Here is a 14,440-nt window from a genome sequence, read left to right as displayed (position 1 = left end):
TCGGCACAAATGTGGCTGTTGGGCCGGCAAAATGGTCAGCCTTACACGGCAGACAAGCCACTCGAAGCCGAGTAGCGCTCGCGAAGGTCCAAAGCGATGAATGCGAGGTCCTTTCGTTCTGTGAGCTGAATACGACGATTAAACGTGAGACATGCCCATCTTTGTAAATGAATCACCAGCATCGTGTATACGGTGAGATCACCATGGGAGGTAATATAACGTAACTGGGCAAGGTTGCGTGTATATAAACAGGATGATTCCATTCAATAAAATGTATTCTGCTAGTACAACTACAACGAACAAATTGAAACATCACTAAAGTACTCCCCCAATACATCACCGAATCACAATGCCTGAACAACCCCAAAGCAAACTCAGCTTCCTCCGCAAGATATACACCCCCCTCCACTTCAACCACTGGTACACCTTCACCCTGTTCTTCATCACCGCCGGCGCATTGATGGGCTTCACCCTCTCCCGCCTCATGTTCCTCAGCGTCGACAACGTATTCTGCAATCCCTCACAGCGCGGTGGTGCCGCCCCCGGCGAATGCTACTACTACTCCGGCCAGGGCGGCCAACGCTACCGCACCGGCATCATCATCCACCTCGCGACTATCCTCCCCGCCGGCTTCCTCGTATGCTTCCAGTTCGTACCTGTTATCCGACACAAGGCGCTGCTGTTCCACCGGGTGAGCGGATACACGATTCTGATATTGAGTCTCGTGAGCACAGCAGGTGTGTTTATGATTGTGGATAAGAGTTTCGGAGGCGACTGGGCAACGCAGACGGTGACGGGGGTCGCGGGCGGTATGTTCGTGGGTGCATTGGCGATTGCGTACGTGAATGTGAAGATGTTGAGGCTGGATCAGCATCGGGCGTGGATGCTACGAGCTTGGAGCTACGTAAGTGATACTTGTGTTTGATGGTTGATGTTCTGACCTCGGTGTAGGCTGCGTCTATTATTTCGCTAAGACTTATTATGATGATTCCGCAAACGATTGAAAGTGCGCATGGTTACGCTGCTAGACCGTGTGATCAGATTGACTTTGTTTTTGGACATCAACAGAATATTACGTTGTTGGTGTATCCCGAGTGCAAGGCGTACTATACAGGCGAGAATCCCGATCAACATGCGCTCGTGGAAGCGAAAATGGGCATTAATCCGGTTGAAATTGGAGCGTTTCTCGGCTTGTCATTCGGGATGGGGTTTTGCGTGGCTCTGCCGCTGCATGCTCTTGTTGTTGAGGTTTATGTAAGTTTTTTCTCGTGCCGAATTGGATGTTGGAAAGTTTCTGACAAGGCTTGGTAGTTGCATTTTACAAAGGCAGAAGCAGAGCGACTAAGGGAAGTTTCTCGTCAGAGGAGGATTGATGCCAAGGCGAAGCAGGGAAGGGCATAAGAGACAAGAAGGGTGATGGCTGTGGTAAATGGTCATATTGATATTTTTGGGCAGCTATGTCGATAGTTTAGTCGCTTCGACTGTCTACTGTCAATTTCTAGTTTAGCAATGCGTAATTCATTGATGAGTCATGGTCATTTACCTTGCATTAAGAGCCTGTGTAAGTCCCAATACTACAGCCAACCCCAATGACGGCCCCTCTGTTTTCCACCCTTGATATGATAGTCGTTCAAATGTTATTTAGCATTCTTAGGCTCGAAGCCCGTAGAAAGCCATCCTTCTTCAAGTATTCCACGCTCCTCCACACTGCAACCTTTAACTTAAAAGGCGTATCCCGACACTTGACTTCCACATCAGAATCGTCTTCCGGAACCCATGTGACATTGCTTTCTAGAGCATGTGCCAGCGGCCAGAGAGGATGAGTCTCCCCACAAGCCTTGATATCCTTTCGAATCATAGCCAGCCATTCCTTCAGACTCTTGGGAACAAGCGTGTAGCCCATCGCCTTCAAGATAGCCCAAAACTCGCCAAACTTCATGCCATCATGGAGCTGAATCACTGGATCCATTTCACTCGTCGTGTCCAGTGCCGTGCTGATGATTCTCATGGCCGTCGCTGCTACATCAGACACTGGGACCCATATGTCCGACTCGGCAGCATTATATGCTCCAACCCTTATGCAAGACGCTGTCAGTCGCCAGATGTAGTCATTGGAGTTTGTGAATCCCTCGGTTGACGTTCCAATGACCAGGCCAAGGCGCACGATACTGAGGTGGTTTGTCCCAGGAAGGCTCCGCGCTGCTGCCCTCTTCACCAATGCTTCAGCGACAAACTTTGTTTGTGCGTAACCGTTGCTGTCAGTCCCAGAAAGATCTCGCAGCACCTCGTCTTCTGTTTTACTTTGGGATGTATGTAGCCCACCCCCAACGTAGACGAATCGCATATTTTGTGAAGTCACTGCCATATCAAGGAGTTCCAACGTCGACAGCACGTTAGTAGCCTCTAGCATTGTGTAGGGTTTCGAAAAGTGTACATCAGCTCCGTTGTGAATGATAACATCAGCCGCCGACCCGTTTTTAAGACTATTCCATCGTAGAGAGCCGAGACCAAGTTTTGGCAACGACAAGTCTCCCGACCAAACTTGGAGCTTGGCATCGTGTAGACTCGTCCACCATAATGCTTTCTTTGCCGCCGAAACAAGTCGGTTCTTTGCTGTCTCTGAGCTTTTCCCACGAACTAGAGCTGTGACCTGGCCTATCTGACGATGTTCGAGGAGCTGACGCAAAATCTCTAAGCCAATAAAGCCGTTTGAACCGGTGAGGAAGACACGTAATGGACGAGTTGCTTCGACGACGTGTAGACCATTTATCCCGCTGACGTGCGACTTGGTGAGTGCCTGCGAGGCGGCAATTCTGGCATCGTGTCTGTCAACTTCAGCAATGAGATCAAGTGATTCTGTGCTATCGGTGCTCGATTCCTCAAGATGCCCGTTCTGGGTAATTACTTGCGCTTCAGAGACCAACTGAGCCAGCCTCCTGATTGTCGTAGACGGATCCATCAAGTCTTGCATGCGAATTCGAACCTCAAATTCGTACATGATAAAGGCCATTATTGACATCATGTTCACGGAATCAAGGCCGGCAGAGTGCAGCATTACATCATCATAGGCACTGGCCGAACTCTGAGGCTTTCGGGCTGTCCGGGGGTGGCCATTCTGATTCCAGGCGGGAATCAGAGAGAAAATCTTCTTTGCCAGCTTGTATGCCAGTTCCTCATTTTCTCCAATCTCTGCACCATTGGCTTTATCTCCGCATTCCAAGGAATCGGCCTTCAACGCCTCAATCTCTCCCGCGAGGAAAGACCTTCCAATTTCTTGCAATCTTCGCCTATTTGCCTTCCCACTTGCCGTCGAAGGCATGCTTGACAAATTTAGAAATGCAACGGGAATCATGTACGAGGGTAGTTTTTCGGTCAGTTTAGAACGAGTGTCGTTGCCAATGTCAATACTCCGGATGGCAGAATGTCCTCCATCGCCATTGACCATTGTATTGTCCCTTGCGTCCATCGCAATGAAGGCAATCAGATTTGGAGTGGAACCAGCTTCGACCGAGATTGCTTCTACCACAACCTGGCTCATATCTGGCATACATTGCTGGATGTGATGTTCCACGTCGCCCAGCTCAACTCGTTGGCCTCGAATCTTAACTTGTGTGTCCTTTCGTCCAACAAACACAAGACTGCCGTCTTCGTTGTATCGTACCAAGTCACCCGTCTTATACAGACGGCCGCGTCTACCAGGATTTCCTTCCCAACCATTAAGAAGCCATTCGGGGTCCTTGATGAATGCTGCCTGTGTGCGATCCGGGTTATTCAGATACCCATCTCCTACAATTGGACCTTCCAACAACAGCTCCCCAACCGTTCCTAGAGGGGCCAGCTTATTGTGGTCGGCCACATTCGTGACCCATGTCACTGCTCCAGCACCAAATCCAATGCTTATCTTGCCGCCCTGTTCCAAACTGTGCAGGTTGATGGTTGTCGATGGAGTGCACTCTGCAGGGCCATAGCTTGTGATAACACGTACATCTGTAGGCCAGCCGGCTACATCATCTGATCTCACGACCTCACCCCCCAGAACCACAGTCTTTAGGTTTCCCAGTCTCTCTCTATGCAGTGTGCGAGCAACAGAAGGTGTCAGGTCGACAAAGTCAGCCTTCATAGAGACTAGAGACTCAGTCAAATTTTCTCTACGGTCCAAAGTAGAGGGCACACAAATACACCCGCCTACAGCCAGGGTTGTAAAGGTGTTTAGCAGACACACGTCAAACATGTAGGACGAAAAGTCAAAGGCTCGCGTCGTTTTGGAGTATCCGAAGAGGCCTGACTGGTGGGTGACCGCTGAGCAAAAGGCTTCGTGTGTAATTATGACGCCTTTTGGACTACCCGTACTTCCAGATGTGAAGACTATGTACATTGCCGACGAAGGCAGTGGTGTAACCGCAGGGTGGAAGGGACGTGCCTCTGGTATGTTGAGAAAATAACTTGGTCCAATGGGCAAAATTAACTCGGCAAGATTGGCACACAATGGAGCCTGAATGACGGAAGAAACTACCAAAGGTGACCTTATCTGATCCATAATTGAGCGTAGTCGGGATATTGGTTGCGATGGCTCGAGGAGCACAAAGGCGCCTCCAGCTTTGAGAACCGCCATCATGCCCACGACAGTCCAACGAGACTTTTCAAAACACAATGGGACTGTTACTTCCGGACCTACCCGTAGGCTTGACAGGCGCTGAGAAAGAATTGTTGAAAGTTTGTCCAACTCTGCGTAGGTGAGCTCACCGTCCCATGCGCAGACTGCTTGAGCATGAGGGCGATCTTTGACGTTTTCCTCAATCATGTTATGAATACACCTCTTGATCGTTTTGGGAACGGCGGCGTTCCATTGCCAAAGTTGAGTCAAGTCCCTCGGCGAGGTAACCTGGATGTCATCCAATGTCGTCTCCGGCGAGGACTGAAGCTGTTGTACAACATGCTCCAGCCGGACGAGCAATGCATGAACCACCCACCGCTCAATGACGCTTGAATCAAAATTTACGATGATCGAGATTGTTTCCGCTTTGATTTCCATGTCAAGAACAAGTGAATGAGAATTGAAGAATCGATCTTGATCCTCATTTTCCCAAGTTCCTAGTGAGTTTGGTTCAGAAGTATGTGACTGGGGTTGAATCACTAGCAGAGTCTGGAACGAACAAGCCTGCCGGGTTTCCGTAGATATTTTGGCAATTCGATGCAAGCCCATTTGCTCAAATGAAATCATTTTCGAAGAGTCTTGTTGAACCGACTTGAGATATTCGGAAACCTTTTGGCTACCCGCAAATTTGACACGAACTGGAACAGTTGCTATGGTCGGTGCTGGCATCCTGTCTATATCAGGGATGGGTGCATTTCTACCAAATACAGTAGCTCCAAAGACAACGTCACTGCAGTTTGTCATATGGCCGGCGACTAGCGCCCAGGCACCTCGGAGTATGGTTGCAATCGTAATGTCTGTGTTTTGGTCTCCGAGTCTCGCAAACTGGTACGTGAGTGCTTGGTCCGCAAGCGGCTGTTGTTTCACAGATAATGGTAGCGTTGGAAACGGAACAGACCTGTAGCCTTCCATAACCTTTCGCCAGTAGTCCTCGCCCTCGGTACTCTGCTGGCTCAGCACATGCTGGATGAAGAGTTGGAATTGTGGTGGTGTGTTGAGGGGCTGTTCGCGATATGCCCGGTCGACCGCATCAAGAATAAGAGACATTGACCAGCCATCATAAAGCGCGTGATGCATGGTCAGTACAAACCATCTTTGCAAGCCCACATCGTCTTTGACAAGTGCAAACCGGCTTAGTGGCTCCCCGATGCCCATTGGCTTTGCTCTGTCAGATTGAATGTACTCGTCTGGCTTATTGGCATCGATCCATTCGATATCCTCGTCTAGAACAACTTGTAGTAACCCGAATTGGTTGTGACTGGCAATCCTTGTACGTAATATTGGATAGACTCGGAACACCTTTTCCCACGCGCCACAAAAAGCTGAGATTAAAACACTAGGAGATAGCTTCATGACCGCCTGCATCACGTAGCCTCCCTGTTGCTTCGACGATAGTGACATGAAACCCTCCTGAAGGGGTGTACAGGGGAAAGCGTCTTGAACGTGGGCGCCTCCATGGCACTGCGACGAGATGCCCTCGACGAGTGATGGAATATCTTGAGAACCACATACAAGAGTGAATGGTGCGATGTATTCTGACGAGCTTCCTAGTAGAGGAACCGCCTTTTGTGACACCTGAGAGAGTCTTGAATCGGAGAAGATGTCTCCCACAGAGATGGAAAGACCATCTTCCCGAGCGGCCGCGACAACTTTCATCGCCGAAATCGAATCTCCTCCAATCCAGAAGAAGTTGTCATCTACTCCAATTAGCTTTGGATCCATTTTGAGCACATTAGACCAAATATTCTGCATCTTTCGCTCGATTGCTAACGTTGGCTGCCGTTTAGATGAGTCTGAAACAACAGGGTTGACCACGGTATTTGCGAGAACCCGACGGTCGATTTTGCCGTTTTCGTTGATTGGTAGCTTATTAAGTATCTGTATAGAGGTTGGGATCATGTACGAAGGCAGGCTAGCTCGTAACATGGCAAAGAGCTCATCGTGTAACTGCGATATTTGTAGTTGCGAAACCTCGGCCTCATGGTCGATCAGAGGGCGAGTATCGATTCGAACCTCGATTTCCTTGGTGGCAACAAAGGCAGACAGCCGGCTACTTCCGTCTTTTTCATGCTGTGATACAACTACAGCACCACCAACACGGCTGTGATTTTGCAAAGCTTGCTCAATCTCGGCTACTTCAACCCTATGGCCTCGGATCTTGACCTGTACATCTATTCGGCCTAAAAAGTCAAGTTGCCCATCTACAGGCCGGTAGCGGGCGTAGTCCCCAGTTCGGTACGCCCTTATCTGCCTTCCACAGACTGTGACAGAAACAAACCGGTTTGTGTTGAGCTGAGGGTTCGTATACCCTCTCGCAAGTCCGTCGCCTGCTATGACCAGTTCGCCGACGACGCCAATAGGAACCACTTGTAAGTTTGAGTCCATGATATAAGCCCACGAGTTGCTAATTGATCGGCCAATTGGCACTCTATCGGTTATTACCTCTCCTTCTGGGCAGTAGACGGAGCTAATACATGTATCTTCTGTTGGCCCATAGCAATGGATTACGGTGCCGCTTACAAGCGCAAGCGCCGCATTGAACACGGCAGGATCACAAAGCTCTCCTCCCGTACACACCGTATGCATTTCTTGCAGAAGCCGTGGGTGCTGAACAAATTCCTTTAGGAGAAGTGGCGTAAAAAGGGCGTTCTGGACGTGCTCCTTGATGAAAATATCTGTCAAGGCGTTCGCATCCAATGAAGCGAGGTCGTCAACGCAAATCAAGGTGCCCCCGTTCAGTAATGCGGTATATATCTCCCAAGTTGAAGCGTCAAACGCTATGTTTGATACATGTGCCATGTTTTTCTTAGGGTCCAAGTGTTTCATTACGTCTGTTTGCTGCGTTGCCAGCCGCACGATACCCCGATGCTCGACAACGACCCCCTTTGGCTTGCCTGTCGAACCTGAGGTAAACATGACGTATGCGACACTAGAGGTCGTGGGAATAGAACATCTTGAGAACATGTCCTTGTCCAGCAATTCATCGTCTAGTATATCGGAAACTCGAACGAAGTGAACGTCTTGTCGTTGAATTGTTGGTAGGACCAAGTCGTCTCCGGCAAGTATTAGCAATTCGCCTTCTAAAGCTGAGAGAATATTCTCGATTCTCGCTGGTGGCAGCTTGATATCCAGTGGCAAGTATCCCAAGTGTGCTTTCAAGATACCAAGGAATGTCACAATTGTCCGGCAGGATCTCGTTGCGTACACCCCGACCAATGACTCCACGGCCATTTCCTTCTGAGTCAGCCAGTCACGGAGCCTATCCGATTGTTTGTCCAAGTCACTGTACGTGAGAGCTTTAGTCGAGTCTTTGACTGCGATTTTGTCTGGATGGGCAGCAACCTGCTGGCGGAAAACATCGACCACGGTGGAATTTCGAGTATGGCTACAGCGATTCATCTCAAGCACTCCCAGTTGCTCGAGCTTGGTTTGAGACTCTGGTGTCAAAAGAGGTAGATCAACAAGCTTTATCTCAGGCTCACACAAACCTCGTTCTAGCAAATCATAGAAGGTACGAGTTAGGTTCTCAATTGTCGGTGGTTCATACAGATCTGTAGAATAGACAATATTTCCTCTTAGACTCTGTTTCTCTTGGAAAATATGGCATTCCAGGTCAAACCTTGACGTAACGGACAAGCTCATCTGCTCGCTTTCAAGACCCGTTAATCTGAATTGACCCAAGTCTAGCTGAGAATGCAGGGCAAATACCATCTGAACCAATGGGTTACGAGAAGCATCTCTATGGGTCTGCAAGCGTGAAACAATCGACTCGAATGGTACGTCCTGGTTTGCAAACGCAGATGTTGCTGTAGACTGAACACTCTGCACCAACTCTTCGAACGATTCATTCTCAATCCTAATCCGCATACATTGTATGTTGACGAAAAAGCCGATGATGTCTTCGAGCTCCTCGCGGTTTCGATTAGCAATAGGGATGCCAATAGTCGCATCCGCTGAGCCGGTAAGGCGGTAGTGTGTTGCCCTGAACGCAGCGAGGAGGACGATAAAAGGCGTAATGTGACGGCGCGCATTGCAAAACTTAACTAGTTTATCGTGTAGGGAGGACGGAATTTTGAATTCTTGTGTGGCCGCTTTGCCGGATAATGAAGCTGGCCGTCTTCTATCGCAGAACAGTTCTGCTGGTCTGCTTCCATCTAGATGCTTGACCCAGTATGCGAGCTGTCGTTGGTGCTCTTCAATCTGACCCTGTCCCTTTTGCCATGTTGCGTAATCTTGATATCGAATAGATAATTGCTTCACCTCTGATAACAAATTCTCCGCCTGACATGCAGTAGAGTAAAACTCGGCCAGCTCTCTTTGGAGAATATCGACGGACCAGCCGTCGGAAATGATGTGATGCATGACGATAGACAGCACAAAATCTTTTCCGTTCCTCCGGTAGAGCTTTACTCGCCATCCTGCCTCATTTTCTAGATCAAATGGTTTGGTGTGTTCTTGGTGAAGTGCTTTCCGTATGGCCTCCTCCCCGTTTTCGGCTGGTACATCAATTATGTCAAGCGTCTTTGGCTGGAAAGGGTGCACAATTTGTAATCCCACTCCATTTTGCTGTTCAAACGTTGTTCTCAGGGACTCGTGACGCTTCTCTAGAGCGCACAACGCAGCAACAAGGGCATCACAGTTGAGTGATCCTCGAAGTCGCACAGCAAACGGCATCAGATACCAGGTCGACCCTGGATATAGTTGCTCTAGGAACCATAGACGCCTCTGGGCGTATGACTGCTCAATTGGCCCGTTTGCGTCATTCCGAGGAATAGGAACATAACGGCGCGAGTCTGTGGACGTTTTTATTCTTTCCGACAGGGCTGCCACAGTGGGACAATCGAATATGTCCTTCACAGTAATGTTGGCGCTCAATCGAGTGTTTATTCCGGAAGTTGCCCTTGTAGCATTGAGTGAGTGACCTCCATGCTCAAAAAAGTCGTCATGGATGCCCACAGAGACACCCAGAACCCTCAAGAACTCCTCGCATATTGCGCGGTCTAATTCGTTTCTTGGAGGCGCTTCGATGTTGTCCGACTTGCTCAATTCAGCGGTCTTGATCCGTTTACCCAAGGCTTGCCGATCTATCTTTCCGTTATTGTTGACCGGAATCTTCTTGATTGCTCGGATTATCTTGGGTACCATGTACGACGGCAGCTGACTCCTGATGTACTTGCGAAGATCATGCTCAACCTTCCTGCTTTGCCGCAGCCATAATGGTTGAGTTCCCAGTGATTCGAGTACGTGACGGTGGTTTTCAGAGGGGAAACGAAGTTGTAATCGGCTGTGGCATCCAACGGGGTGGAAACGGTGGAAAATAGCATCCAGACCACCGCGCTGGGAACGTTGCCTCGCCCAGCTAATCTCGACGCGGAAGCCTGAAATCTTGGAGAGCTCGACTAGATCAATTGCGGAAAGAGATGGGCAAGATTTTGCTTTCTCGCTTGCCAACGAATACCAGTTGTCTTGAAGCTCACTGGCATTGCCGCCATCAAGAACGTCCACGGCCCATCTTTCCAAGATAGTTTTACTGTGCGGAATGTTGCTGACGGCAATAATGGCGGAGGAATCACGGGAGTGAGATTGCAAAATCTTGAGAAGCAATTGGTAGTCCAACTCCTGAGCCATGAAATCAATCCAGTCTGCCTCAGGCACATCCCTGATCTGCACCTGCCTGCCCTGCTGCTTTAAGTGCACAACAGCAGAGTACCGGTAGCAGCTTAGTTCATTGGTTGCCTTCATTCTCTTTGGTATAATTTCGACATGTTCAACTGAATCAGGATATCGATCTGCCAACGCAGTAAAAAAGGACGGGTCAATAAGCAGCTCCTCCTCGGATCTTTCGACTTGAGCCATCTGCCCCAGCACTTCGGAAGCGCTGGCGGAATTCCCCATTCGATGCAGGGCGGTCGAAACTTGGAACTCTCTGTACAGAGCAAAAGATCTGATATCGCCGAAGAAGAGACGCTCAGTGCCATCAAGATTGAGAAGGTCTTCCACTACGCTCGACAGATAGTCAAGGCTGGGAAAGTATTGAGCAACAGAGTTGATGATGACCAGGTTGGGAAACTTGAATTCGCGCAGTTTCCTAGTATCCGTGGCGGTACCCAACTCAACACGAACTTTGTCAACCAGGCCAGGAATTGTCGGGATCATTGCGTTGACAAAGTCGACAGCTCGCTGGGCAGGATCAAGGCCAATGTAACTTGTCAGTCCTTCCGCCATATTGAAGAGAATCATGCCTGATCCAGACCCAATTTCAAGGACGTCCCCAGGCTGACCTCCGTCTCGGATTGTGGCAATTGTGTCATCCAGCCACTCATTCATTTCTACTGGATCGATGTTTTGCCCGTCGTACATGGAGGTCCATGCTGTAAAGTCTCTGCCGAGCTTGGATTTCTCAGTGTCGTCCAAAATGAGATATTTGTCTGCGTTGAACAAATCTCCCCACCCTCCAACCTGGTCGTCTTCAAACGTCGGATCCTGCTCATCGTCACCAGATGGCGAATTTGTCTCTCCCAGCGTCACGAAACCGATTAAATCGCTTTGTTTGTCCTCTTTTACTTTCGAGACCAGTACAACGGCATCCTTTACTGGTCCCCAGCTGCGAAGAACTTGTTCGACTTCCTCCAACTCAAGTCGATGACCTCGAATCTTCAGCTGTCCGTCTATTCGACCGATGAATTCAAGTTGTCCATCAGCTGGCCTGCGGCGCACAAAGTCTCCAGTCCTGTATGCACGAATCGACTTCCCGTTAATGTCGATGGAAACAAACCGCCCCTGGTCCAGGTGAGAGTCGGTGTACCCCCTTGCAAGACCATCACCCGTCACAACCAGCTCGCCGATTACACCTAGTGGCAGAAGGCGAAGTTGCGAATCCATGACATAAGCCCCAGAATTACTCACCGGCGCCCCAAGGGGCACCGTGTTAGTGTAGGTTTCCGTTTTTGATGACAAGTATATTGTGCTGAAGCTTGTGTTTTCAGTTGGACCGTATACATGATACAGGTTGCCATGTATTAACTTTTGCGCTGCATTGAAATCTTTTGGATTGACCTTTTCTGCCCCAACATATACAGCACGCAGGTCTCTGAAAAGCCCAGGGCAGCCGACGAGATACTCCTTGAACAGGGCGGTAGTGAAGATGGCGTTGTGAATCTTTTGGCGAACAAAAGTATCCTCTACTGTGCGATGGTGGAGGACTGTCAGGGCATCAATACAAATTATGGTACCACCATTCAACAAAGCGGCATATATTTCCCAGGTAGATGCGTCGAAAGCAATATTTGCCATATGGGCCGTGTTACTGTGAACGGCCATATACTCCACTCCGTTGCTGTTCTTCACGAGCCGAACGATAGCACGATGCTCGATCATAACCCCCTTAGGCTTTCCAGTTGAGCCAGATGTAAACATCACATATGCAAGGCTTGTTGCTGACGGGGACACCAGTTGCACAACCTTGGTCGCTGAGTGACGGAATACATCTGTGATACAAACGAACTCAGCATCAATCTGCTTCAACGTCGGTCTTCGAATACTCTGGCTGCAAAGTACCAACCGGGGACTTTCCATAGATAACAGGATTTTCTCAATTCGGTCATCTGGTTGATTGGCATCCAGCGGCAGATATGCCATATTGGCCTTGAGAATGCCTAGAAGAGCAACGATTGTTTCGCAGGATCGTATTGCTAATACCGTGATAATTGTTTCAGGAGCAAAACCTTTACATGACAGCCACCAAGACAAAACATCTGACTGGTGATCCAATTGACTGTACGTCAATTCGGTAGTTGAGTCCTTCACCGCCACCGCATCTGCGCAATTGGCCACCTGTTGCCGGAAAATATCAACTATGCTGCACTCTCTTGGGTACTCGGACTCATTCACCCGGATCAGATCTAAGTCCATGAGCCTGTTGAATTCTTTGTCTGTCAGTAATGGCAATGAAGCAATTGCCAAGTTGGGATTCTTCACAGCTTGCTCTAGAGTTGTCTGAAAAATGGATAACAAATTGCAAATTGTCTCCGGGACGAAAAGGTCAGTGGAGAAAAGAAGCTCGCAGCGCGCTTCTTCTCCTTGATGGAAATGCAGCTCGACATCAAATCTAGAACTGACTGGGTAGTCTATTACATGTGTCGATGTACCCTCAAATGAATAGTCGTTCGGGTCCGTCTCCGAATGCAGAAAAAGAGCAGTCTGCACAAGAGGATGGTGAGATGGAGCGAAGACCTGTGTAGTCTTTTGTAGCTCAGCTGCAATTAACTCAAATGGAATATCTTGGCTACTATTCGAGACGAAGAAAGAGTTGTGCACATGTCCAACCAACTCCACAAACGATTTGTCCTCTACGGCACTTCTCAAAAGCTGTAGATTTTCGACAAACCCGATGGTGTTTGAGAACTCTTTAGGGCGATCAATCTCGACAAGTACACCCAAAAGAGTGTCATCAGCCCCGGTAAGACGGTAATGAGCCGCTATGAATGCCGCAAGGAGGGTTGCAGACAAGTCTGCGTTCGTCTTGGCGCAGAAATTCTGCAATTCGCAATAAAGGGTAGGATCGAGTTGAACACTTTGCTTTCCAAATCTCCCAGACAGGACGGCCGGTCGAGGTCTGTCAGGCGGTAATTCCAGCGGGCGGACACCTTGCAGCTCGTTGACCAAGGAGTATAATCGGTCTTGACAATCTTGAAGCTCACGATCCGTCAATTCCAAGTTGGGGTGGCGCCGGGGCTGAAGTGAGACAGATTCTACCTGCACGGCGTATTGTTTCTGGCCTGAGACAGAATACAGAGAGGACAGTTCTCGAACAAGGATCCTGGGTGATCGGTAATCTGCGACAATGCAGTGCATAACAATAAAAAGAATATGGCGCTCTTCATTGAGCCGATATAAAGAGACACGCCACGGCGTTTCGTTCTCCAGGTCAAAACTTTCGGCTTCATTTTGCTCCAGCACTCGCACAAGGCTCGCTTCATCGTCATGCAAAAAGTCTACAACCTTCAAGTTTTTGACTTTGGAGGAATGAACAATTGCAGTTTTGTTGTCATCCCTGAGGGAGAACGTTGTTTTCAATATTTCGTGGCGTTTCACCATTAAATCCAGAGCTACTTGGAGCGCCTGTTCTTGGAATGGCCCCCGTATCTCAAGGGCAACTGAGAAGTTGGTTCGAGCCAGGTGAGGGTTCTGGAGCAAAATGCGCTGTCGTTCTCTTGCATACCACTTCTGTGCAAAATCGGGTTGGCCACAGCCATGCCCATTCTTCATCCTGTCACTAAGACTAACTTCGTCCCCTTTGACCCGAGTCTTGTTGTCCAGAATATCACCTGCAATGTGTGTCTGAATAGCGGAGGCAGCTGAGGGCAAGCCTGTGGATTTCATTCTTGTTATTCTTAGAGGCTGCACCTTGCTGTTGCCCTTGGTCACTTCGACGCTGGTGTCCTCAGGTGCGACCATCTTTGGGGAGAGAATGTGATGTGTCTAGCAACGATAAAGAATAGGGGTTTGGAGCTAAGTAAGAAGCATTACTCCATATCTACGCAGCGTATTACCCGCGAAAAGGAGCTATATATCTATCGACCGGCATCAAACCCATGGCCATTGTCTTGATCGTATGATCTGGTATAAGCGAGAACCTGTTGTACAACTTGCAGTCTTGGCCTCCTGGCTCTTGAATCTTTGTCACTGCAGAGTACGGAATAGGAAGTGAATACATCCGTTCGTGGATACACTCCGAGGCGTAGGTCGACCGGTGAATGCTTGGATAGGCCGGGAAATCGAACTGAC

The 14,440-nt window shown here is 49.1% G+C and overlaps 2 protein-coding genes across 2 annotated transcripts; one reads left to right on the top strand and one right to left on the bottom strand.

The window, feature by feature from the left end:
- Positions 1-349: 349 nt before the first annotated feature.
- On the top strand, positions 350-1,401 carry VFPPC_09466 (microtubule associated protein; the record flags this gene model as incomplete). Its single annotated transcript, XM_018287998.1, has 3 exons — positions 350-904; positions 952-1,254; positions 1,312-1,401. 3 exons carry the CDS (start codon positions 350-352, stop codon positions 1,399-1,401), a joined length of 948 nt encoding a protein of 315 aa, XP_018139359.1.
- Positions 1,402-1,630: 229 nt separating this feature from the next.
- Positions 1,631-14,110, bottom strand: VFPPC_16539 (HC-toxin synthetase; the record flags this gene model as incomplete). The annotated part of the gene is made up of 2 exons (XM_022429027.1): positions 1,631-4,125; positions 4,180-14,110. 2 exons carry the CDS (start codon positions 14,108-14,110, stop codon positions 1,631-1,633), a joined length of 12,426 nt encoding a protein of 4,141 aa, XP_022284147.1.
- Positions 14,111-14,440: the final 330 nt, after the last annotated feature.

This window comes from Pochonia chlamydosporia, chromosome 7 (genome assembly GCF_001653235.2).
Source record: "Pochonia chlamydosporia 170 chromosome 7, whole genome shotgun sequence".
NCBI classification, from domain to species: domain Eukaryota; kingdom Fungi; phylum Ascomycota; class Sordariomycetes; order Hypocreales; family Clavicipitaceae; genus Pochonia; species Pochonia chlamydosporia.
The sequence above is the reverse complement of the archived record's forward strand: the minus strand, read 5'-3'. Positions and strand labels throughout refer to the sequence as shown.